Source organism: Vanellus vanellus (assembly GCF_965231255.1).
Source record: "Vanellus vanellus genome assembly, chromosome: 14".
NCBI classification, from domain to species: Eukaryota; Metazoa; Chordata; class Aves; order Charadriiformes; family Charadriidae; genus Vanellus; species Vanellus vanellus.
Genome location: NC_138919.1, coordinates 12,906,303 through 12,931,837, shown reverse-complemented (window position 1 = coordinate 12,931,837; position 25,535 = coordinate 12,906,303). Strand labels below are relative to the sequence as shown.

The following is a 25,535-nucleotide window of genomic DNA, read 5'->3' as shown; positions in this document are numbered from 1 at the left end:
GGCCGGCGCGGGGCGCGCGCGGCTGGGCTCGGCTGGGAGCGGGCGGCGGCGGCGGGGGAAGATGGAAGGAGCCTCCTTCGGAGCGGGCCGGGCGGGGGGGGCCATCGACCCCGTGGATTTCCTGAAGCAGCCGCAGACCATCCTCCGGGTAACGACCTGGGTAAGGCGGAACGGGCCGGGCGGGCGGGGAAACGGGGCCGCGGGGCTCGGCGCCGGGCGGTGGGCAGCGCCCGGGGCACCGGGCAGCGGCGGTGCGGTGGGCAGTGCCCGGGCGTCGTGCAGCGCCCGGTGCAGCGTTGCGTTGCGTTCCGTTCCATGTGCGGCGGCTCCGCAGCCGTGGCGGGGGGTGGCCGGCCGTGCGGCGGGGGGCTGGCCGGGGCGGCGGGGTTTGTCGTCTCCCGTGGGCGTTCGCCGGGAGATTCCTCGGGGACGGGGCAAGGTGCGGTGGGGTGGATGTGCCGCTGCCTCTTACCAGCCCTAGTGCCTGAGCAAAGGGCGAGGGGATGGGGTGTAAATCAGGAGGCAGAGGACATTTTACTTCCTTCCACGCTCTGCCTGTGGAACAAGAAATCCGAGAGCCGACCCTGCCCGGCTCCCCCGGGTGTTTTAAAAGATGTCATATTTTTTCCCCATGTACGGGGGTTCCTGTCGCGGAGCGGAGAGCAGGAGTGCAGCCGCTCCGGGAAGGCTTGGCTCGCCGGTGGTCGGTCAGTAAGCGGCACGGGAAGCTGCGCAGTGATGCTCGCTGGGGCCGTGGTGCCCGGGCTGCCCGAGGGCTGAGGACAGCCACTGATGCGCCTCCCCTCCAGCCTGGCTTTTACCTGCTGAGATCTGGCCCCAGGGAGGTCGGCAATGCCTGGCCCTTCCTAAAAACCCACCGTGGGGAAAATGTGCCTGGCTGTCACCGCGGCCGGCCCCTGGCTCCGGTGCTTGGCTGGAGGCTGCGAGCGAGAAGAGGGATTCATCCTGGTCGGTGTCGTGCCTATGCTGTGCGTGGAGGCCCTCGGCCGCCCGCGCTGGCTCTGTGTCACCTTCAGCAGTGCCAAATGCAGGCAGTAAGTGAAGGAAAGGTGTGACGAGAAGGTGCTGCCCCCCTGGCCGCCCTCCTGCCAGCCGGCACGGCGGGTGCGTTTGTGGGGCTCTCCAGGGTGGGGTGCCCCGGCTGAGGCCCTGTACGGCACAACATAGGAGCGCGTGCTTATCTTTAGGCACGTGAACAATTCCAGCTGCAATCACATGCTTAAAGTTAAACCACACGCTTAAGTGTTTTGCTGGGTGGGGATCGGCATACTTTCCAGTGCTTTGAGAAAGCCCCCAACTCCACTACTGGAGAAGAATGGGGGTTCAGGTATGGATCTGGAGCATCCAGCTTGGGATGGATGGGGTGTTTTGGGCAAGGTTCGGGCACCTGGCAGCATTCGTTTCCTGGAAGCATTGCCTTAGTCCCAAAAACTTGGTCTGGATCCACCTGTATCCGTCTCGAGTGGCAATGGCAAACTGTTGGCAGTGGTGTTGGTTTTGGCTTGGTTAGACAAACTGTTAGTTGGCCCACTGATAATGAGTTAGGCATCTTATGAAATATATCTGCCACCACGCACGCAGAGAGCTCACCGTCCTTGTTGTAGAGAAGGGCATTGGAGGCTGCTGGGAAGCAGGAAAAGAATATGGAACATGGAGATAAAATAAAAATTCCAGATTAGAAAATAGTCATGCCCGTATTTGCTGGCTGGTTTATTCGATGGCAAAGTCACTCGTTTCATGGTTCTGCATTCACAAAGGATCTGTGAAAATGTAGTGCTTACAACTACAGAAGCACATCAACTTAACTCTAGACAAGTGCAGGGACCCACTGACATGGACAAATTTGGGGTATGCACAGAGCCCTCCCAAGAATAAACATTTGTAGCATTGAAAGTCAGTTTCTAAGCCCACTGAGCTCAAAGGGATGTTTTCGCAGTTTTCAGTGGGCAGCGGATCAGGCTGTGGAAGCTCACCTTAAAAGCCCTTTGGACCACTTTTCCCAGGTCTCATATTTGCTGGCAGATCTGTCAGGGACCCTTCTCCATCGCTGCTCCAGCTTGGGGGTTCGGCGCCCCGGCTGACCTTCGCTCGGCTGTTGCAGTCCGGTTACCTGTGTCTTTAACCCGTTCAGCATTTATGGCTTCTTTCCAGTGCGAGCAGGGATTTTAGTTGGGTGAAAGGTACGAGTGGAGGTTTCCTTCCCACCTGCCTGCGTGGCCATCGCTATTTCTTGCAGGTTTTGTAAAACGAAGCATGCCCAGGGCTCCTTCTGAGCAGTTGCTCTGCTGCTCTTGCCAGATGGTACCCATGTCAAGATGGAGAGCTTGGACGGAGGAGGCAGCCAAAAGGGTTTTCCTGCGAGGTCCCTGCTGCCTTTCTGTTCTGCCCTGCCGCCCATAATTGTTGCCCCGGGAGAGTGTGGCAGTGCCGTGGGATGTGGCATCTGCTCCCTATTGCACCGTGCTTGCGGCCAGGTAGGCGGCACGGACCGACACCCCACCATGATGCTCCCTGATTCACAAAGCAAACAGAAACCTTCCCGGGCTTTCCTCCTGGCCGTCACGGGGGAGCCGAACTGCCTGTGCCTGCGCATCACGGCCATGGATGGTTATTCAGAAAGCTCTGGATTGAGGCTTTGAGGTTGACTGAGTTTAGGTGTTGGGGTGGGTTTTCTTCATGTAGTTTTCCTTCCTGTGCTTTGGTGTTGCATCTTTTTAAACGTGTTTAACCTGTGCGGTTGGATCAAACCTCAGAGATGTGACCTTTGCTGCATGTACGACGTTATGTTCCTTCGGTGCGAAAAGGAGGGAGCTGCCCGAGATGTGCTGGTTTAGGTGGGAGTATGGGTGATGGAGAACCATCGCCGGTGCCTATCTGGCTGATGGCCATCGCTGGGGTTTCACGATGAGCTACCGCCAAAGTGGGGTCCAGCTCTTTTTTCTGACTCCGGTGGTTGCTTTGGGGCTGTGGGTTCTGGCCGTGTGCTGGCAGACATCTAAGGGTGAACGGTGTAGAAATCCCCAAGTGTAACTGGTGGCAAAAGGGGATTCCTGATTCTATCTCACACAGCAACCTCTACCTGACAGATATAGTAATTCTGAGTATCTGAAGGGAAAAAAACACTCCTGGCTTGAGCTGTAAAATCAAAAGCTGGAAAGAACCATTTAACAGTTCCTCATTCATCTCTTCCCCCTTCGTCTGAAGCAGTTTGTCAGATGAAGATGTGATCACTCTTGTGGTTTCCTTTTGAGACATTTTTTGCACAGCAAAACAAACTTGGTATTCACGAAGGATACCCGCAGAATCATGAGTTCCTTTCTCTGTGACTGCCGGCACCAGCTGGACTTTCAAGTGGCCACGGAGCTTTGCACGGGCATTGTTCATTTAACGTCCATTTAGGTTTGACTTTTAAAAGCAGTTCTGGAAAATACTTTCAGTAATTCCCGTGAATTTCAGTAAGAGCATCAGGAAAAGCGCGGGAGCGGTGCAGCCTGCTCGGAAGGGTTGGGTCACTCTCGCCTCCTTCTGCCCACCCGGCTGTTCCCTCTGCCTCTGTGGAGCTCAGCAGGCGATCAGATCCCTATTTTACTACAATATTGAGGAATACTGAAGTATTTTCTTTGAAACGGTTGTTTCTTGCTCCAGTGACACTCCCCCCCCCCCCGTTGCTGCCTGCATGACTTGCAGAGCTGGACAACCTTGCCTGCAGCCGACACGTGGGCAGCTGCCCGACCCTATCTGCTGCCGTTATCTCTTCTTTCTTAAAGTTGAATGAATTTGTAGTTCCTCACTTGGATCACTGGAGAGAGCTTCCCCTGTGCAGTATTTTATCGCATTAGTCCCAGTATTTTGTTTGGGTTCTCCTTGAGATAATCTTATGCTTTTAAGAGCAAAAACCTTTATTAAGGGACTGGACTAGGGCAGCCAAATCTGATTACTTGGCAGAGGCATGGCAGCAAAGTGGCAGTCCCTGTAGCCTTGGAGATGTGGTAGGGAACTTTTCTGACCAACGGTTACTTCGGCTCAGATCCAGCAAAGTCTTTATGAGCTCGGCTTTACCGACCGGGTATGGGTCTCAGCCCCATAATACAGCAGCAGATCGTTGTCTTTCAGCAAGGCGGACGCGCTTCGCCAGGTTGTGACTTTGGTAAGGGATGTGCTGGGTGGTGGTTTGATGTACCAGGAGTAGGTGGTGGTTCTTGGAGGGAGGGAGGGAGGGAGGGAGGGAGCGTGCCCTTTCCCTCCTGGTCCAGGTTTCTGTTTCTCTAGAGGGATGGAGAGGGCAGTATTTGTGCTCGTGGTAAAAGGTGTGTTTATTTTTATTAGAAAAATCAAACTTGGGAGCAGAAGAGCCAGGCAGCAAACGAAGATGACTATGGCTGTAGGGTTGTCGCTACCCTGCACCCTCAGGACAGAGCACTTCTGAGGAGTTTCACACCCGGGGTGAAGGTGCGGGAGTGCTGGTTTGAGGTGCTGTGAGGTGTATGTTTGGGTTTGCAGGGCTGTGACACACGGCTCTTGTAGAGGGTTGGAGTTGGAGCCTGGAAAGGTCCCCCCCTGGAGCAGACCTTGCCCTCTCCGAGTGTCCTGCAGACACAGGTGGAGGTGGCTCCTTGGCGTGCCGAGCACCGAGCTCACCCCGGGAGACATCAACAAGAAATATGAGGTGGGAGCCCCGGTGCTGTAAGCTCCGAATAGCTCCGAATAGGGGTTTCACTGACTCTTGAGCACTTGGGGGCTCTTAGAGGAGAGCTGAAAGGCGGGTCTGGCACTTAAGAAGCCCACGGCGATGCTAAGAATCATTAGCGTGATCTTAGCTGCTCTGGACTTTGTCTGGTCTTGGCTGCTTTTCAGTAGGGTCACTGGATTTCCATCTTAATTTGCTCTTTCTGTGGGCTGTAGATTAAAGGCAGAACTTAAATTTAACATTTTTGGTAATAGAATTATACAGAAGTTTCACTGCATCTGAGCTTAAAATGCTTCTGCATTATCATTTTCCTGTCATCACTGGTTGAAAACGCTGCTGGCTTGCCATGTGCTCAGATTGCGTTACTAGATTAGGAACTTTGAATGGGCGCTGTGTTTCAGCCAGCATCTCTTGCCACATTAGAAAAAGTAATTCAGTAAAAATCGGTCATGTGGTCATCAATATGCATCCTTCCCAAGCTGATTAGCCTGGTAGACATCTCCATAAACCTATTACGGCCAGCATCATACCACCTCGTTCCGTGCCAGAAACTGCGTCAGGTCTTTCCTTTGTGGTCGTCTCCATAGCCCTTGTGGGAGATCTGGCAGTGCTTAAAGTAGTTCTTTAGTCTTCACACCCTCCAATAAATTATGCAGATCTGTGCTGGAAACTTCCCCGTGACTGACAACTGTAAAGATAAACTGGAGAGGGACACAGGACCCGATTCCCCCAGAATTTGAGCTTGGTGGGTGTTGAAGGAGGCTGGCCCTCTGCCAAGGGTCTAACTCATCCCCGAGCGGAGTATCTGCACAAGGTACGTATGTGACTCAAGGCGAGGGCTTAACGGAGGCTTACGAAAACGCTCAGTGCTAGGCAGGATTTGGCCTGTGCTGATTAGACCTTAATTGTTTTCCCTTCTCGTCTGCTAGTCCATCCTTCCTTTGCCGGGTGGTGGCACGAGGAGAGGAGGGTGCGGAGCGGGGCAGCATCTATCTCACTGATGCTCGCGGTGGAGTGGCGAAGGATCACCCAGACGTCAGTACCGGCTCTCTGTACATGCGGTTTGTGTCCGACACCGTTGACTGTGAGCTACAGCAGAGCAAATTAGCAGTGGATTATTTTTCTTCATGCATTAAATTTTCTTGATGTTGACGTTAATGGTTGCTTGCGTGTGTAATCAAAGCAAGGTTTTGCAGTCTCCTACAACCCCACACCTTCTGGTAATGTTTTTTATAGGTCCCAAATCAAAGTACAGTGCATCAGCAGTGGAAACATCTCACCTTAAAATGGCTGACAGTTCACACACTGAAGCTTTCAGCTTGTGCTCTCTTACGTTACTTGCTCTTTGTTTGCTGTGCCATGGCTGTGCTCAGACCGCAAAGTCTCCCGAAGCACATTTTAGGTGCCCGGGCTACAGAAGGCTAAAAGCAACGTGGATGAAGAATGTGCTTGTCCTGGGGTCCAGCCGGCTCCAGCCCCGGGAGGGAACGTGGACCTGCAAAGTATAATTACAGAACGGAGCCAGGCAGCCTGGCCAGCCACCTTCTTCCAGATGGTAAAAATCTGGTGCAGAGAAGGCAGCCGCACCGAAAATGGTGTCTCCATCATGGGGCACACGGGCGTCCCCGGCACCCGGGGCTCCTGCGAGTGTCTGGCGGTGGCTGTGGGTCCGGCAGCCTGGGCATGAGTGCCTGGACACTGCCGAGCAAGGAACCTGCCCTCTCCCCTTCCCTTTTTTGGGGGAAAAGAACGAGATTTCACTTGGGCTCCTGCTGCCTGTGTGTCCGTGCTGCCAGCAGCCTGCTTGCCATGCGCCATCACCTCCCTGTCCCCCCAGCACAGCCCTGGCCGAGGCATCCACCAGCACTGGGCACCGTCCCCTGCACTTAACAGCCATTGCCAGAGAGGGTAAAAGAGGCAAGGGGTCTTGCTTAAAATATAGTGAGTGGGGAAAATGGGAGGTGGGCAGCAAGCACAGAAAGCAGGCGAGATGTGCCTTTGAGTCTCCAGCACTTTGGGTACCACTGGCAGCCTCGGAGCTGCAGGGTCCTGCCCAGCCTCGGGGAAGCACCGTCCTTAGGGTGCTCCCCCAGGATTTTAGGGTGATACTCAAAACCCCTCTGGTTTCGGCTTTGCGCCAGCCGTTTTCCAGAGTCCGTCGTGGCTGGCGTACCCAGACCCCATCAACGATCGCTGTCCCTTTGCCCTGTGTTACAGAAGTGCTTGCTGGCCTGGCGAGGTGTTCTCTCTTGCTTGGAAGCAAGCTTTAAACTGGGGGAACTGGGCAGCTGGCTTTCATTAAGAAGCCATGTCCCTGGCTTCTCGCTGGTTTTGGTGTAACGGGCGCTCCCGTTGCACTTGCAAGAGCAGCTGATCTGCGTCATGGTGGGTCCGAGCCCTTCGCGCATCTCCCTGACCGGCGTTGTTCCCCCTCCCTGGGTGTGACTGAGGCACAGGAGCTCCTTTGTGTGCCTAAAGTGCAAGTCTTAATGGAAAGGATGGGAGAAGACGGCTTTCCTCCTTCCCATCCCTCCCGGCAGCTGAAGGCGGAGAGGAGCACTAATGGTCTTGCGTGCCGCCGGAGCTGCCGGAGCCGTGTGCCGCGGGCTCCCAGCCGCTCCCTGACACCGAGGAGAGGCAGGGCTGAGCAACCTGCACACCGGGCTGGTGGCCACCAGACCCCCGAGCTGCAGGTACATTGATGGGACAGCTTTGGCAGACGGGATGCCATTTTGTACTGGGGTGGCTGGAAGAAATCCAGTTTTCTTACTGGGTCTTGCACCGGTTCACCCAGCGAGAGCAAAATTGGTTGCGTGTTGCGTTGGGTGGTTCAGCTGGAAAATGGAGTGCGCTGTGGATGCTGAGGTTGCTTTGCAAAGCTCATGAGATATGGAAGAGCCTCCTTAGAAGGGCGGATGGCCTTGGGACACGGCGGCTTGCGCAGCAGATGACCCTGTGCTCTGTGTCCCAGTGACCTTGGCGCTTGGTCCCGAGTGCTGTCACTGCCCTGTGTGGTCACAGGGACTGCGATTTTGGGGACCGACCTGACAGGCAGGAGGAGGCGGGAGTCTGAGGAGCGCCTCCGGAGAGCAGGATTCCTGCATCCTCGCTCAGACCCGCAAAATCTCACTCGCAGTGGAAAATCTGACCTTGTATTTTCACTTTCAAGTCTCTGATGAACTGGTTGTGGGTTTGAGCAAGTGCGGTTTGTAGAAGTCAGTGGAAAACGTCACTCGTTTTGCATGAACTTGAAAAAAATCATATGGGTTTTATTTTTCCCCATCTCCCCACAATTTCTCAAAATAATTTTTCTTCACCTATGCTTAGAAAGACAACACCAAATCTATTCTCATTAAAATCTTTTAGCAGCACCAGTTGTTTTTGTTGTGGGTTTGTTTTTTTTTTTTTTAAGAAAAACAATAAAATTTCAATCACAGCGGGAGGGGGGAAGAAAACCCATGGAAAGACTTGTTTTCACTGAAAAGCATGTTTTGACAGGAGTATTTCAGCCAGCGCCGATGTTTTGAGCGCATCTATCAAGCGCGTGCGCTTGCCATTCGTTACTGTTTTGGCCTCCGCAGAAGAAGCCGCGTGTCCCGTGTTGCCTGCATCAAAGCGCTGTGGGCAGCGCCCGGCCAAGGGGGTCCTGTGGGATGAGCTGCGTGGGTCGTCCGGCGGCAAGGAGGATGCTTTGCTTTGCAAAACCTTCTAGAGTTTGAAGTTAAGCAGAGAAATGTCTGTTCTTTCCGTCTCCATCCCAGAAGCGCTGCCTGGGCATCCTCGTCGACGGTGCCAGGCGTGCGGGCAGCCAGACACCCCGTCCTGTAACGTCCTTAATCGTATTTATGGGAGCCTTCCCTCACCCACTGAAACTGGCACCCGAAAGCACAGAGAGGTAGTCCGGGTTGTTCATCCTGGGAGGACTAAGTAAAACACTTATTGGAGAAGCCGCGTACAAGTTCACTGGCCTGCCAGAGGAATAATCCCGTGGAATCAGAGGTTCTCAATTATTCATGTTTTCCAGAATCACATTATTTCTTCCAGGGCCTGTTTTATAAATGCTGCTGCTATTTCTGATGGTAAATAACAATTTTGCATTATTTATGAACAGATTTTTACAACCGCTGATATTACAGCTGCTGCCAGAGCTCTGGGAAAATTATTATTACTGTTTGTTGTTGTTTCTTTCTTACAATGCAACCCTCTTGTTCCTTGCATCATGATGATGATGCGCCCGTCGCGGTGACAGCCAAGCGCGCCAGTCGGTGCAGCGTGCGCGGGGAAGAGGGTGCAAGTGCAAGTGGGTGACTCGGGTGGTGCTCGGAGCTGGGAAGAGCCAAGGGTGGATGGGGGCAGCACCCCGGGCAGTGGTTAAACTTGAAGAGGAGGAAGGTCTGATTATCACCCTGTGCCAGCCGTTGGAGAGGTCTGTGGGACATACGTACTGTCTATCCCCTGTTAATGCTCCCAGGGAAATCAAAGGTTGCACCTGAATTTTGCAGGTGCACATTTGGAAACCCATGTTTCTAGGAGGGTGTCATTCAAGAACGGGCTAATTCCTGGGGCTGAGGAGCGTGTTTCTGGGGCAGAAACCCACTCCTGCTGCCCGTCGCATAGACAGGGACACGTGCTCGCCTCTGCCAGGGTGGAGATGCTGATCCCCTCGGCTGAGCAGGCCATGGAGAGAATGGGCCAGCAGAGAGCTGGTGGGGGCCTAGAGCAGCGATGGGAGGTACACAAGGTGTTTTGATGGAAAGACCCCCAAAGAGCTGCTGCTGGGACCTGCAGATGAATCCCTGGGGGATTTGCAAGACAACCACTCTCTCCAGCCACCGCCGTCGGCAGCACTGGGTGTTGAGGGCAAGCTCTGCCCTCTTCGCCTCGCCATGGGACCTCCTGCACGTCTTTGGGTTGCTCAGGGATGCCAGCTAAATTAGCAAGTGGGTTTTGGAGCATCTCCACCACCCAGCACTGCTGGCCTGAATTTTAAGTGCTAGAAGCGATAGGAGTCTGCTGTCACTAACAGAGCTCCTGGCTAGAACAGTTTAAAGATGAGCCCTGCCCTCGGTTGTCCTGCTGGTGGGTTTCTGGAGGTGGGAGTGAGCGTGGTGCAACCTGCTCGTCCATCACGTGCTTGCAGATAGCAGCATGAGAAGCTGGTGGCAAAGTCCCAGGCTTGGGCTGCTGGGGCAGCTGCCTGCAGGAGCTCCTGCACACCTAAGGTGAGACGTACTCCAGAGGCTCTCTCTGCTCATCATTTATTTCAGATGAAACGCTGAAGAGAAAAAAAAAAAAAGCCCTCACCAGTTCTTCACATTTTAGTAATTCAGTCCCTTGCAGATCCATTTCTTTGTTGTCCTCTCCAACTTGGGGGAGAGTTAGTGGGCACTGTCTAAGACATGTTTGCTAATGGGACACTTGCATTTGTAAGTGGCTTCAGACAGAAGCTGTGGCACAGCTTCACCTCAGAGCTGGAAGGAGTTTGGAGGAGAGAAATCTGGATGAAATCCTTTCGGGCAGGCAAGAGCGAGATATCCGGCCAGTATACGGGAGAAAATATATATCACAATGTTATGTTGAAGAGTGGTGAGAGCTTTCTGAATGGTTTGCTCATGGTGGCTTCTGCTCCGTTTCACCCAGCTCTGCTAACGCTGCGCTTCGGGGAGCGCGGGGCTGGAGGAGGTGGCCCACGGCCGGGCATCAGCTCTGGGGGTGAGACGCAGGTGACTTTGCCACCGGCTGCAGCTTATCACATGGTTCTTGGGCTGCTGCCTGTCTGTCGCCTGTCTCGGTCTCGTGCACTTCGTGTCGTGCTGTTCCTGCAGAAGATGTAGCGGGGGCATCCAGAGCGGGAGCCGCATCACTCCCCGAGACCCCAGCTGTTCCCAGGCGGCCGCCGCACCGGGGTGTGCTGGAGGAGCCTCTTATCTCTCCGCCTGCATACGTGGCCTCCAGCTGTGTCCTGCGAGCCAGCGGGGCTGGGAGGCGTGCAGGGATGCGGGGAGCTGGCGCTGGCAGCGAGGGACAAGATCAGAGGTTCACAGCTTGATGGAGGGGCATCTGCACGCCTTGCTTCCCTCCCTGCTCACAGCCCGGAAACCCAAACGGTGGTGCTGCGCTTTCCAGGCTCGAAGGGAGCGGGTTCCGGAGCGGATTGTAATGCAGCTGGTCCCGTGGCTTCTGCTTGCTGCCGCCGGTGTCGGAGGGATAAGGGAATTACTTTAGCATGCGGCATCATGAATGGTATTAATTTAGGCAGCTGGCTGCGTGCTGCCACCCGGCTCCTTCCCTGCCTGCAGGGACGTGAAACACCCTCGGGTCCCAGCGGTGGGACCTGGGCAGCCGCCAGCAACCCCCCTGCCCTTTTGTCCCTCGCAGGGCCGAAACCGGCCCGCTGGATAATGGATGCAGGCGCTGCATCCTTCAACCCCTGCTAAGCCAGGCGAAAAATTGCGCTGTCGTTCACAGGGCGGCCTCTCCCCCTGCCCTGCGGTGCCCAGCGGTGCCCAGGTGAGCTGCTCCCCACCTCCCCGCGCTGCCGTGTGCCGCCCCCCCTCCACCGCGCATCCAGTCCTTCCCCGGGTCAGCCTGCTCAGCAACTCAATTATCCTCCGTAGCTTCATTTCTCCCCGCTCCGCAGTGGCACAGGGGGGTTTATCGAGCACAGCCTGACAGCGGAAAACAGCACAAGCAGAAAGACTGTGCAGAGACCTGGCCCATCTGTTTATTTTTTCCCTCCCTAGCCTGGCTGGAGAACAACATCTCTTAAAATACTCTGCAAACGAAGCCACTGAAAGGCAGACAGGCTCACAGCAAAGGAGGACCTAGGTACCGTCCACCGGCCCTTTGCTTGGGGCTACCAACCAGGCGAGAGTCGGGATCTGTCTAACAAATGCCATGTTGCCATGGAGTCAAAGACGGGATTGAATCCAATTACGTTGCTGTTGGAAAACAGAGTTAAATGTAAACAGCAGCAAGTTGTGTTTTCTCCTTCCTTCTGCAGATCTTCTCCATCGTGGTGTTTGGCTCCATCGTGAACGAGTGCTACGTGAACAAGGACAGCCCGGAGCTGCTCTGCATCTTCAATGAGAATGAGAGTGCCTGCAGCTACGGCATCGCCGTGGGTGTCATTGCCTTCTTTGGCTGTATCTTCTTCTTTGTCGTGGACCTCTACTTTCAGCAGATCAGCAGCGTGAAGGACCGCAAACGGGCCGTCCTGCTGGACCTTGGCTTTTCAGGTACGTCTCCGGCTGTGCTGTGCTTGCGAAGGACGATGCTGGCTCCGTGGGCAGCGCAGGGTTGTTGCTGGGCCCCGCAGCTCCACGCTTGAGTCCTCCCTTCTCCTCCCACGGCATGGCACGACTCATGTGCTTCAGTCTGGGAGAAGAGGGGTGGCAGATGGCTTGTCCCATTCGGCCGTGAGCTCAGAGGCAGCAGTGAGAAAGCCGGTGTGTGGCAGGCTGGGGACGGTGGGCTGTCCTGCTCGCCTGTGTCACTTCTGCAACCAGAGATGTTCACTGAGCTGGGTTCAGTGGGGCCACCCAGAGAAGTGAGGCTTGGTGGTTGCATCTCAGAGACCAGACGGGGTGTTTTACCCTCCCACATCTCCTCTTTCTGGCTCAAGCGAATGTTGTTTCATCAGTTACATCTGGGTCTGTTTTCACTTTGTGCATGTGTGTTTTGGAACAAAGCAGAAACCTGCTTCTGCACACCACTGTAATCCCCCGCTGCCTCCAGGACTGGGGTGTGCAGGTGGATCTGGGGCTCCCGAGGGTTGGCATGGCTCTTCTGTGCTGTCTTGAGCCCCTTGACCTGGGGCTCATCTGTGTGAACATGAGCTGACGGGATGCCTGGAGCTGGGAAAGGCCATCCTCCACTCGGCTGCTGTGGGAGCTGCCTGGCTGAGTTTGCAGCTGATGTTCTCTATTTCCAGGCTCTTGTGTTAGCAAAGTCTGAAGGTGATTTATCCAGCACAAGCGTGGCTGATGGCTCTCTGGTCCCAAATGAAAACATCTGTCATTGCCTCCCCGCATTTGCCTGTTGTTAAGGATGTTCTCTCCTTGCTGGAAAGCTTATTTCTATGGTGCTAGAACACCGGCGTCCAGCCCTCGTTAGATGATATTTACAGCCCCTTTGGTGGGGCTCGGTGCCTGCAACCCTTCGATTCAAATGGAAGGGGAACATCACATCCATCTTCTGGCTGATGCTGCATGTCACGGCGCAAGGCTGTGATCCTTCCTGCCTTCTGCCTCTTAACAGCCATCCTCTCCGCTGCCAGGCACGTGTGAAATGGTGCCACTCTCAATCTCCGCCTCATTTCTCTTATGCTCTTGTCGTGCGTCGCGTGCGCATTCACGGGCTTCAGGAGCGAGCTGGAGAACTCAGGTTCTGCCCTGCAAAGCCTCTGCCGTGCAGGGGTTGTGCTCTGCCCAGGGGACAGGCTGCAGTATTGCACCAGAGCTCTGCGCTGGTAAATCCACCCAACGCAGCTGTGCTGCCAGCGGTGATGCTTTATTACCCCAAGATCACCCTGGGTCAGTGTCTGCTCCAGGTGCATCATGTCTTCAGCCTGTGCCCGGGCAGAGACGTCCTGCTCCCTGGGGCTGTCCCCTCTGCGGGCTTGGTGGAAAACAGGCACGCTGCTTCCCTGCTGGTAAAACAAATAAATCACTTATGTGCAGGTCGTGTGGATGCGAGCCTGTGACCGACACAGTGTCGCTTATCGGGGTCTGCAAAGAGCGGTCTTCCATAGTTCCCCTCCAGCCTGGCATCGCTTCTGTTCACGCTGCCCGGTACGTCTCCCCGCCAGCAGCTCCTTACCTTTCTCTCTGCTCTTGTGCAATCCCGCTTTCCCCGGTTAAGGAACCATTTCCCGCAGGGCAGCCTAGCAAATGCTGTGCTGAAATCCAGCTTGGTGCTGATATAAACAGGAGCGTTGTCCGGGGCTCTTGTAACAAAGTCCATGGTCTCAGGTAAACACAACTCCACCTAGGTCTGGCTTTTGCATCTCCTAAGCCAAATTTTGGCAAGATGCTGCTGACATGCAGTTGCCCCGTTGGCTCCCAGGGGAGGGTGTGGGTCTGTGAGGTCCGGCAGGAGGAATTGGTCGGCCTGATCCTTCCCCTCCCCATCTGACCCTGCTTGGAGCGGTGGCTTAGAAATTTGGCACCCGGAGGTCCCTTCCCACCCAAATCCTGCAGTGATTCAAGCGGTGGCATGAGCCGTTAGCTGCATGAATGCTTGGTGTGCAAAGCACCCTTCTGCTGGATAGACAGCGAGCCATGGGTTCATTTCACTGGGAGATGTCAGGGTGGGTTAATGCCCACATGTGCCCGGCATATTTTATCCCAATCCTATTTCTGTGCCTTCGCATTTTTCAAATGGTGGCTGCCCCCAACCTTTCTTACAGCCCTACTGCCGTAGCCTGTACACCCACTCACACGGAAATGCCGGGCAGTTGGTTGCTCCCCGAATAAGCGTCGGCACAGGCAGATCCCGCAGCAGAGCTGAAGTGGAGGGTTTCGTTGGCACGTGAAGCCTCCGCAGTCGCAGAGATCGCAGCCCACCGTACCCCGCTGCGCTGCTCCCAGCAGCCTCGGGAACCGAACCTGCCAGGAGGCAGAGCTGACCTGCGTAATTTGCCTTGTTTAACTAACTCCATGTGAATAACCCCCGGAGACTTCCCCTGTGGGACTCTTACACTGTCCCCTTCTTTTTTCCTCCCCACCAAGGAGGGGATTCTCGGTTTCCTCTTGCTTCCTTGTGACTGTTTCATCCTTTCTCTCCGTATGTGATCTCTGCATTATTGCTTGCTCTGGTGTAAAAGCCGCAAACGCATCTGGGGAACAATGGGGTGAGGAACATGCTGGGGTACGAGGGAGCGTTGCAAACCAGGCGGAGTGCAGGGAGGCGAGCAAAGCAGGTCGCTTCTGGCCCTTTGCCCGGGTCACCCAGGAGCCTGATGCTGGCTGCCAGCAAAGCAGATGTCAACGGGCAGTTACTGTCTCTGGAGGTTGTGGGGGGCAGTTAATGAAAGCGTTAACCCTCAACTTGGGTTGAGGACTTGGGCATTGGATCAGTGGCTGGTCAGAGCCACCGAGGCAGCTGGGAGGTGATGCTGGGGCGCAGTCAGGGGCGCAGGCAGGGGTGCAGGCAGGGCCACGGTGCTGTGCAAACGGCATTTGCGACTTTCTCTCCCATCTGCTCTTACAGCTGCTCCTGTAGACATGCGCTTGCTTGGGACCAGGCTGTAATTATGGCTGTAATGCATCTTTCCTGGTGTTTGCACTCTGTTGTCTGCAGATCCTAAAACGATAATTATCCACTGGCTCTCGCTGTGCTTCCTGGCGTTCTCCTTTCCCCCAGCGTGCTGGAGGGTGCAGAGCTGCTCCCGTGCCTGTTTCCAGCTGGAGTTGGGACCAGCACACGTGGCATCACCACGCTGCTGTCAGCTCAGCCCTCTTGTGAGGTTTTCTAGTTCGTGGGTAGCGACAGATACCTCCAAAACGCCCACTTACACCTGATGCTGCAAATACACCTGGGGCTGGGAGCAGGCACTGCCAGCCCCCCCGCGGGACCGGGAGCGTGCGGGTGCCGGACGAGGGCACGGCCGTGTTCCCGGTGAGGTGCGAGGGAAGTCAGCTGCAATCCTGCATCTCCAATTCACGTTATTGGGTGCAAAGTCTCATCTCGAAAGAATGCTAGCAGAAAGTGAACATGATCACAAATGAAAATAAGCGCTGGTACAGAAACGAAAATAGTTCCTATAAAGCTCCCTGGGAGGTCTGATCGCACACGCAGGCATGTGTCAGTCCTCCAGACTTTGAACAACGCCTGGCTGGTGTTACTGGAGATGCTCCCCATGCCTCACCCCATCTCCTCTGTTGGCAGCACTACTTGCCTTCCCTCTTCCCCAGGGCACTGGAGGGAATCCTTCTTCTTCCCAGTGATCCAGCTGGAGCTGGATGTGGAGGGGAAAGGCTTGTCTCTGCATCTTGAAACCTCTGGGAAGTCCACATGGGTAGCAGCAGAAGTGACCCCAGCTAGAGGTTTCTGGCTGAAGAAGCTAATGGTTTTAGCACTGGGAAGGTCAGCATCTTGCGTATCTCAGTGTTGCAGAGGAAGCCGATAACTGCAATACCCAGCGCAGCCGTTGCACATTCGGAGATGTGCATGATGTCATTTTAACTCTTGAAAACCCTTAGAAGACACCAGTGATAGATGGGGCTTTGTGGCGCTGGTCGGCGGGCAGTCCCCGTGGCACGGCTGTGACTCGTGCTCTGCAGTAGTGTCCTGCCCAGAAGCGTAGGAGGGAGGACCTACTGCACTAGATCGAGTGTTAAACAGAGAAACAGTCCTCCCGAACAAGTTCACCCTCTACAAACCAGTGACACAACCTAGTCTTGTTGGAGAGCCCCTGTGTCCCTTGGTGCCATCATTGCGTGGCCCTAGAGCTTGTCCCTGAGCATCCCTCTGCTCCCCACAGTGCAGCTCCGAATTAACCTCTTGGGAGCTGCTTTTACATTTCATCTCTGTTTTTTCAACTTCCAAACACCGCTGTCTCCAGAAGAGTGTGGTTTTGAGCGAGAAGCTCCTGACTGAGGCTTGCTCCTCCAGCACGGGCGGGCAGTGTTCCCCGCTACCATGGCATTTGCTCCCCGGGTACCCGGAGGTGGGAGCGCTGCAGCGGTTCAGCATCTGGAGATGCAGTTCAGCATCTCCTGCACTGAGACCTGGGGACCACTACCCACCATGGTCACCACATACGGGTCACCACATACTGCCATATCTTGGGTGTGCATCTTCCTGTGTCCACATTTAGGAGGTGGATCTGCTTCCCCCGGGGGGAGGACAGCGGCTGGTAAAGCCCTGTTATAAAGAGCTGGAGAGCTAGAGGCATCTCTGGCCCTGAGGATGACCTTTGAGAAATAAGCCCCAGATGTCTTGTTTAACACTGATGACAAGTGGATCATCCTAAAGGGAAGTGAAAATACGTATGCAGAGATTTGGGGTGGTTTTGGTGGCAGGCATTAGCTGTATTCAGAAAAAAAAAGGGCTGTTGTATTAATCTATAATTTGGAAAAGGAAGGCCTGGATGGTCCTGACTGGAGGTTGTGTTGCTGTGAGGGCAGTTCAAGGGCTCAAGCACGGCCAGGCAGACAAAAGCATCCGCTGGTCGGGAAGCCCCAGGCCCCATCATGCAGGAGGAGATGTGGAGTGCCTTTTCTTCAATTGCATTTAGAAGCACATTCTGAATTAAAAGCGAGGTGTGCGGTGAGCCCTGTAACTCTCACATGGGATGTGGATACACGCGTGCGTTTTATATCGTATTTAGGAACAACTGGCAAGATAAAGGGGAATAAAGGAAGCTGCTTTCCTCTCCCTGCAGTCAGACTGTGCTTTGCAGCCGGCTGCCCCATGGGACCGGCAGCGTGGCTGCTCATACTGATGCGCTAACCATCCTTGAGAAGATGCTGGGGAGCTCAGCATCCCTGCGTGCACGGACACCCAGAATCGGCAGGTGGGGGGAGCTTTGTGCTGGGGATGCTCAAGAAAACTGGAGAGACCCTTAAAACTGCATCACGGAAGTCTCCAGGTTGTGCAGCTCCCCTTCCCAGCGCTGGAAAGCATCGCTGCTCCTTACACGGGGAGCTTATGGCTTGCTTCTTGACTGTTTTCTGAGCTCCTTGGCATCAGGCAGTGCTGCTGGCTGGTGATTGAATTAGGGGAGCTGCAGCCCTATCTTGCTCAGCCAGCTTTGGTTCCAGTAAGGAGTAATCACCAGAGCGTTTTCGCTCAATCCCACGGAGCCCAGAGAGGCTGAAAACGGGAGCGCAGTCAGCGGAGGGCAGCAGGGACGAGCAGAGCTCTCTCATGTGAAGCCCCTGCGCCTCTCTGCTCCGTGGGCAGCCCTGCTGCGTCCCTGCCCTGCGCACGATGAGCACTTGCTCGTTTGCTGCGCTCGTGAGATGCACTGATGTCCCAGGGTCACTCATTTGATCCCCGTGTTCGGAGCAGGGGTTAATCACAGCCTGTCCCTACTCCTGGCTGATTGTTCCTTTCTTTTTTTTTTTTTTAATCTCCGGCTGTGTCCTTGGACACGATGGCATAGCCCATCGCAGAACAGCTGTCAAGCCGTCTCCTGCGTCAGCCGAGCAGCCTGGTGCTGCTCCCAGCAGCGCAGGCGTCTTCCTGGGTGAGGTCTGCAGTATCGAGCCCAAGGTTTCTAAGAGCTGGTGGTGTCCAGGGAGCAGAGGCAATGGTGGGGTCAACGCACTGGCGTGCTGGAACCGAGTTGGTAGCGCCTTGACGCCTGCAAGCGAGCTGGAATCCCACAGACTGTGAGGACCACGTGTCCGGAGAGGCTGTGCTGTCCCTGTGGGTCTCTGAGAGCAGGCTGAGATGTAGGTGAGCTAAACTTCAGGCAGGCAACAACTGGGCGACCCTTCAAGGTTCCTTCCGTTCCTCCTTTTTCCGGTGATTGCAAATCAGCCTCTTTTAAAATAGCTCTGTTTGGGCCACAGCACAGGCCGAGGCACCCCAAAGCACCGTTGCTATTTGAAAATCTGCACGGCAGCGTGTTTGTGCATCAGCAAAGGGGGTCCTCGCAGCAGAGGAGGCGGTGGGCAGGGACAGCACTGAGCAGCTCTGCTCTCTTTCAGGTTTCTTGTCCTTCCTGTGGTTTGTAGCCTTCTGCTTCCTAGCAAACCAGTGGCAACGGACGACGATGAGCATAGGGGTTTTGCAAGGAGCAGATGCCGCCCGGGCAGCGATCACCTTCTCCTTCTTCTCCATCATCGTCTGGGTAAGTTTGGCTTTGGAGCTAAGGTGGGAAGAGGAGAAACGAAACCTGTTCTGGGCTCAGTGCTGAGCTGGGAGGAGGAATTTGGGGCACAGTTTGGAGAAGTGAATCCTGGTGGGCAGCAAGGGGCTCTACTGAGGAAACCGGCGGTCCCTCCAAATAGAGATGAAACCTGTGGTTTCTTACCCAGGAAGCATCAGCTCTGGTCCCCTCTCGCTGGGGAATTCCAGACTTCCCTTATCCTGCGGCTGGAAAGTTGCGTTCCCATCGAAAACGTGTCACCAGCCACGAGCTGCCCTCATTTCAGCGCCTCATTAGACCCCCGGGAACAGCTTGGTTGGAAGTGAACAAAGTCCCCGGGAGCAGATCACCGCAATGAGCCGGTCTCACGGGATGGCAGGGGGATTTTGGGAGCTCTCAGGCTCATGACTCACCCTCGGGGGACGCCAGGCTGGCTCCTCTGCTGCCCACCCCGGAGGCAGGGGCTTGCAGAAACCCCCCTTTACTCCTGCTTTTAGGCTCTGTGCATCCCTGGGGCCGCCCAGCGGCAGAGGGACGTCTGCCAGGGGGGTGCAGAACCCCGCAGCGCCCCTTGCCCGCAGCTGGACCCTGTGTGCACCTGGGGGTGCCAGCACTGCTTGGGGGGTCTCCTGCTCCAGAGGCCGCATGTGCAGGAGCAGGGATGGCCCCTGTGTCGTCTCCACTCCCCCTCTGGCTTTTCATGGGCAGAGAGCACCCAAGATGTGCGGTAATTCCATATTGCCCTAAAAGAATTGGGGCAAAAAACAGTCCGAGGCTTTCCAGCAGCAGGTCTGTCTCCAGTTACCAGTTTAACTGCTCCCTACTCTATTATTATCCAAATAAATCTCTTTTAATCCCGACTCCCTCACAGCCCTTCTCCGTGGCTGTATTGCCAGACTGACCATTTAATGCGGACATAAGGGACGGGAGCTGGGTGGGATGCTCTGCCCCATCCCAGCAGTGTCTGCTCCCACCCCAGGGAGGGCAGTGGGGACACCGGTCCCCTGCCACAAGCATGGGGCCTGGCCAGGCTGTGGAGTCTCACCAGGAGCTCCTCCGTTGGTACCGTTAATGCCAGACGCTCTCCTGGATCAGCACACAACCGGCGCCGGGGAGCAGGCGCTGGGCAGTGATTGGGAAGCTGTTCTCACTGTCTGTGGGTGTTGGGTTTTTCCCCCCCCTCCCCGAGCCTGTCATTTATAAACTAATTGAATTGTTAATGAAACCTCCTCAAATAAGAGCGAGCGTGGTGCGCTCGCAGCTCTGCCACCTGCATTCCCCACGGTTTGTGACCTGAATACTGGCAACCTGGAAGAGGGTGAAGGAGTCTCGGCAGAACTGACCTATTTTGCCGGCCCGGGACTTGGCAGCTTTCCCTCCCCGCAGCAGATGGGTTCATTGGTACCAACGGTGCCAAATCTGCACGGCTGGGGACCCGAGCCCAGGCTGCGACCCCCACCCCAGACAAAGACTTGGCGGGGGTCAACCTATCACACGGAAATGGCATCCTCAGCATTAGGGGTTGCGGTTCGGATTGTTTTAGCTCTCGGCTATAATGGAGCGGGGTCTGCAGCCGCCGGGGATGCTGCGATGCGCTCGGCGCTTTGCAGTGAGCTGGGGGGGGGACGCGGGGTCCTGGGAGGACACGGGGTCTTGTCCGTGGCGTTACCATCCCCCCCTAACCCTCCTCCATCCGACGGCAGGTCGCGCTGGCGGTGAAGGCGCTGCAGAGATACCGCCTGGGGACGGACATGTCGCTCTTTGCCACCGATCAGTTCGCGGCTGACCCCAACGCGGCGTACCCCGGCTATCCCACCGGCAGCGGCATCGAGAGCACAGAGACCTACCAGAGCCCCCCCTTCACCGAGACCTTAGACGCCAACCCGAAAGGTTACCAAGTGCCAGCGTACTGAGGGGCGAGGGCCGCGTACCAAGAGACCGAGTCTTACGGTGCAGTACACTTAACCGGTTGATTGCAAATGTATTCAGTCCCATTTCCTTAATGTGGCAAGTCAGTGCTGGGTTCCTTACTATTAGCTAGTTGTGCAGTGAATTCTGTACAGTGGTATTGGTTCTTGTCTTACCTGTCCAAGGGTTTTATAAAAGCAGTGTTCCCTCTAAGTCAGAAGGAAGGAAGGTTGCTACCGCATCACCTACACGTGGCGAAAGATGACTAAATGCCCTCTCTGAGGCTTGACACCGGGCGGCCGGTGGTTGGGTTCTGCTGAGCACCCGGGAAAGCCCAGAATACCTTTTCCTGTTAGAAAACACAGTAGCTGAGGAGTTGTTATTTATCTCGTTCTTCCAGAGCTAACGCAGAACCGGTCTCGTGGTGGCGAGGGTGGGTGGGCGGTGCTGGGGAGGTCAGCCCCGTGCCGCTCCCGCTGCAGAGCTTTCCTGTACATGTTCCATGGAAAGTGCCAAATTCGCAAAGAAATAAGCGGTGTCTGTGTTACTTTTATTTGTATATACTAACTGTACAAAAAAAAAAAAAATCCAAACAGGTGTTTCAAACTTAGTTTAGGATGCAAGCGGCATCGGGGGGGCACAGAGGGTTGGGGGTTAAGTTAAATATCCAAATTGCTTCTGTGCTTCAACAGGGTTCTGCTTGAGGTTGTAAAAAGTTACTGTTTGAGACTGGAAACCAGTTCAGCAATAGTTGGCTGCTAATTAGGAATAGCCTTTTATCAGCGGGAAATACGGCACGTTGCAGTTCCACTTCTTCACTGGGGCGGGGGGGGAAGTTTGCAAATTTACAAGTAGTTTCTGGTTGGCAATGCTGAACACTTATGCTCAAACTCTGAGCTGCCAACACAAAAAAGGGTGGGTGTCTCCGTGACTCAAAAGTCCGAGTCAATTAGGAGTGGCATTGAACTTGTATTTTTGTACACCGTCTGGTCGCCAGCTGCAGCACAACCTCAGGTGCGGATGTACATTTTACCCCGCGGTCTCTGGAAATGAGGAATTCAGAGAATTGACAAGACTTTAGAGGCATTGAAGTCCATCGTGTGGGGGCTCACGGTCCCGTGTTTGCAAATAGTGGGAGAAGAGAGTGCATGAAAAATGCCTGGGAAAGAGGCTGAGTTTCGGTTTTCAGTGCAAAACCCCTGCCTTGCCAAAAACAACTCGGCGTGCAAAATCCAGTAGATCCGTGTCAGCAACCTGCCTGCTTTCCCTGCCCGCGCAGTGGCAGTGATCTGAGCTATTTGTCACTAAGGACTGAGCAAAGGAGCTGAAACTTGAATTCCCAACCACCTCAGTGGCAGCTCCATCCTTAGAGGCTCCCGGCTAGCCGGGGTTTCGCCTTGCCGGTTTACGCCGGCAAAAGTTGCCTGCTGCCTTCTGACCTCGTGCCAAGCAATAGTTACCACGCTGCCCCAGCTCTCCTTGTAGCAGAACCACCCAGCAGGGTCTTTTTGGTCATCATTAACACAGCTCATTTCTGCTGCTAATGCATTAATTAATAAGCAGCAAATCTCATCGCGAGCAGTCGTTATCAGTGACAAAGTGCATTCCCTGATTCCCCTACTATTCAGGCCGGGTTAAAACGTGCATTTGCAGCAAAGGTTGAGCTTCGCTGCCGCCGAGCTCCTCCCGCTCACCTGGCACCACCAGAGCCACGCCAGGGTTTTTCAGGCAGCATTTCCCAACTCGCACACTCCTCCCGCGCCGCTGCAACCTCCCCACGTGGCGCGGCTGCACGCGGTGGCACCGAGACCTGCCGTCCCACCGTGGTCCCCACCATGGGCTTGCCCGACAGCGATAGCAGAGGCGATGTCTCACCCTCTGGACACCTTCGCACCCGCTTTGAGGTCCAAACACTATCGGGCTACGTAGCGCTCGGCCCCGCTGCCTGGCCCTGCTGCCCGTGGTGGCGGCAGAGGCAGGAGCATGAGCATGAGCAGGAGGGAGCTGCACTGCTTCATCAGAGGTGTCACTTGCTCGGCTCATGCAAGGAGCAAGGAAGAGGTGACCCAGGGGCATCTGCCGGTGGCCCGTGCCACCAGCGCTTGGTGAACAGTGAGACATCCTTGCATTTAGTAGACCAGGGACACCCAAACCCCGTTATGGTATAAGCCTGAATTAGTTACGTGACCCTTAACGATTTTTCTAGAGTCGGTCTTGGTGGGGAAAAAGGCAAAGGATTTTAACACAGGGTACGGTAGAACTGTAGCAATATTTTCCTTAGAGGGAACACTGAAATTTTAGCAGCACAAACAGTACTTGTGTTAATATTTTAGCAAAATTATAATCAATTTAAATGTTTAAATTGATTGTATGTGAGATAATGTTTGTTCAGTACATTGTATTTTTTCTAACTATATAACTGTTCCAGACTTTTCCTTGTAACCGTAAAGAACTAAAGCTCTGTCTGACTGCGGGACGTGTCCTGACCCCTGGTGTAACCATGCTGAATATTACAACATCTGAATGTACGCACCCAGGCCTGCATTGCCTTTCTTTTCTCCCCCTCCTCCCACCCGCCAGCGGTGGGATGCAGAAGGGACGTACACGCACACACACACGCACACCCCACGCACGCTCTCACACCAGTCCCCACCTTAAGAGCAGCAACGGTGAAACGGGGACAGCTTCAGCATGTCTTCACCCCACCTCCGGCTGAGGCACCGTTGTTCTCTCAAGGTCAGCAGCTTTTTACAGCTCCCCAAAAGTCAGTATTACCTTTACCTCGCAGTCGGCAGGGTGAGCGTGCGAGGGCCTGGCTGCGTTTTGCTGGGCAGGAGAGGAGGAGGAGGAGGAGGAGGAAGAAGGGGCTTGGGCGCCCGAGAGGCTTCCTGGCAGCGTGAAGGCAGGACAGATTGCTCTTTGATTAAACTGGAGCCGGGAATAACGTGTCCAGCCACACCAACAGACACCTCGAGGAACCTTAACCCTGCTCCCTCTGCCACCAAAAATGTCAGTCCCCGCTGGTGGAGGGGAGGACATCCCTGCCGGGGTGGCACTGGGAAGGAGCGGGTCTGCAGCGGCAGGCAGCCCACAATTGCTGTCTTTTTTTCCAGGCAATAGTGATGGGTTTATGTATGTAGTTGCCCCACCGAGGCTGTGTCAGCCAGGCAGGACCTGACAAGCCGTAATTAACGTGCTACCGCAACGCCTAAGACACACACGCCTCGGAACGAGCATTTGTCCATCTTGAACAAAACCCATGTTCTGGTTTGCCAGCGAGGCCGTGTGTAGCTTGGCAGCCGTCGAGGCGCTGCTGAATTACAACGTGCTTGGAGGCAGGGCGAGCGGCCGGCCCCCAGCCCGGCCAGCGATGCCACGTCCTGCCCGCTGTACGAAATCCTCTTTTCGCGAGCCCCCGCAGCGTCCCCGCTCGCTGTTCGGTGTCAGCAGTGCCCTGCGTTAACTGTCGTAGCACATCAGCGTGTCCGTGATTCGTCAGGCAGACTAGTGTATGCAGGTATGGACTGTAACTAAATATAACCTTACGGGCTTATGGTTAGAGAATTAGATCCATCGGTGTAATAACTGTAGTATATTATTTGGGGTTCAAGTATTCCTAACATCGTCCTTCGTACTTCTTTCTCCCGCCTTTTTTTCCTCCCTGCACATTTGCTGTGGTACAGTAGCACTAGCGGTTTTCCTTGTAACCCTCCAGACCACGTCCCAAAAGCATGCCAGGATTGCGCTGTGACTTTGTGCCATGCCAGCTGCTACCCCCATGCTGTCCTCGCAAGCTGCTTAATATATCCTCCGTTCTCCTAGAGATCTCAGAAGCCCAGCAGCCAACTCGAGCTTGCAGAGGGCAGGGTCGTGCTGCTCTCAGGCTAGCGTGCCGAAAGCTTCTGCATAACGTTAGCACTGAATTTGGGTATAAAGAATAGAATTCAAACAACCCCATACCTTTCCTGGAGATGCATTCTGCCAAATCACTTTGCTCCAGGAGGTTCCCTTGTGACAACAGATATTTCTCAGCACTGAAGTTAACCACATCATGGGTTTTGCATATTTATTTTAAGCACATTAAAAGATTGGAAAGAATTGGGGTTTTTTTTCCAACATTTTAAGTTATTCCTAGTGAAGTGGAAGTTTTGCTTAAGTGAAGTTAGTAAAAACATCTCCCCCCACTACAAGCTTCTGTATCTCATGCAGTTTGAGCAGAGCCCCCCCTTCAAGTCACATCTACCAGCAGTTGGGATTTCACGGGCTGTTCTGCCTGGACACTTTGTAGGATGAGTTTCCCGTCAGTTCATGCTACGACAGCAAGTGACAACTATGGCTTTTCTTTGCTACTTCTGTCGAGCAGCAATTCCTTACCGGGGTAACTCGTACCCTTCTCTCTCTGCAACCAACCCCCCAGATGGCATAGGGCTGGCTCGCTCTTAGTTCTGCCTGCTACAGCTAATGAGGTCACTTAAAACTAAGCTAACTGTGGTCTTTGTCTATTCATTGTTAAATGACATCATTACTTTTGTGGAATCAGTATTTCTCTTGATAACAGCCACTGTATATGCAGGTTTTCTTTCAGCCACCTTTGTGTCCCCGTAGTGCGTTGGGGAGAGCGGATGGTCTCGTTCCACTCTGGTTTATCCCTAGTACTTTTCTAGATAGCGTTTTGAGGCTGTGTGTGTCAGAACACCCTCTCCCACCACCAGTGAGGCTTAAAACCAGCCTTCACTGTATCAACTTGAAACCCAAGTTCAGCTGCCTGTATTTTGTTGCAATATGCATTTAAACCTCAGATTCTTTGAGTTTTAATATCAAACTGATACCAAATGTGGTTTGCAAATTTAAGTTTTTTTGCAGATACCTCTGTATAAGCAGACCGCTTCAAAGAGTTGCAGTTGTCACTAATCTTATGTGCATTGTAGTATAAAGTGGACCGTGTATGGAAATAAGTTTAAAATGTTTACAACTTTTGTATATATTATATATATAAAAATATCTTTTGAGAGAACAATCTGTGATTATGTATTTTCAGTGTCTGTGTATCAACTGCAACTTATTTTCAATAAAGAGTTAAAAATGAATATAAGCGGC

The 25,535-nt window shown here is 54.3% G+C and overlaps 1 protein-coding gene across 1 annotated transcript; it reads left to right on the top strand.

Annotated features, from left to right (window-relative positions):
• Positions 1 to 51: 51 nt before the first annotated feature.
• SYNGR3 (synaptogyrin 3) lies at positions 52 to 20,443 on the top strand (the record flags this gene model as incomplete). Its single annotated transcript, XM_082490273.1, has 4 exons — positions 52 to 160; positions 11,712 to 11,946; positions 18,370 to 18,512; positions 20,234 to 20,443. Exons 1-4 carry the CDS (start codon positions 62 to 64, stop codon positions 20,441 to 20,443), a joined length of 687 nt encoding a protein of 228 aa, XP_082346399.1. The 5' UTR covers positions 52 to 61.
• Positions 20,444 to 25,535: the final 5,092 nt, after the last annotated feature.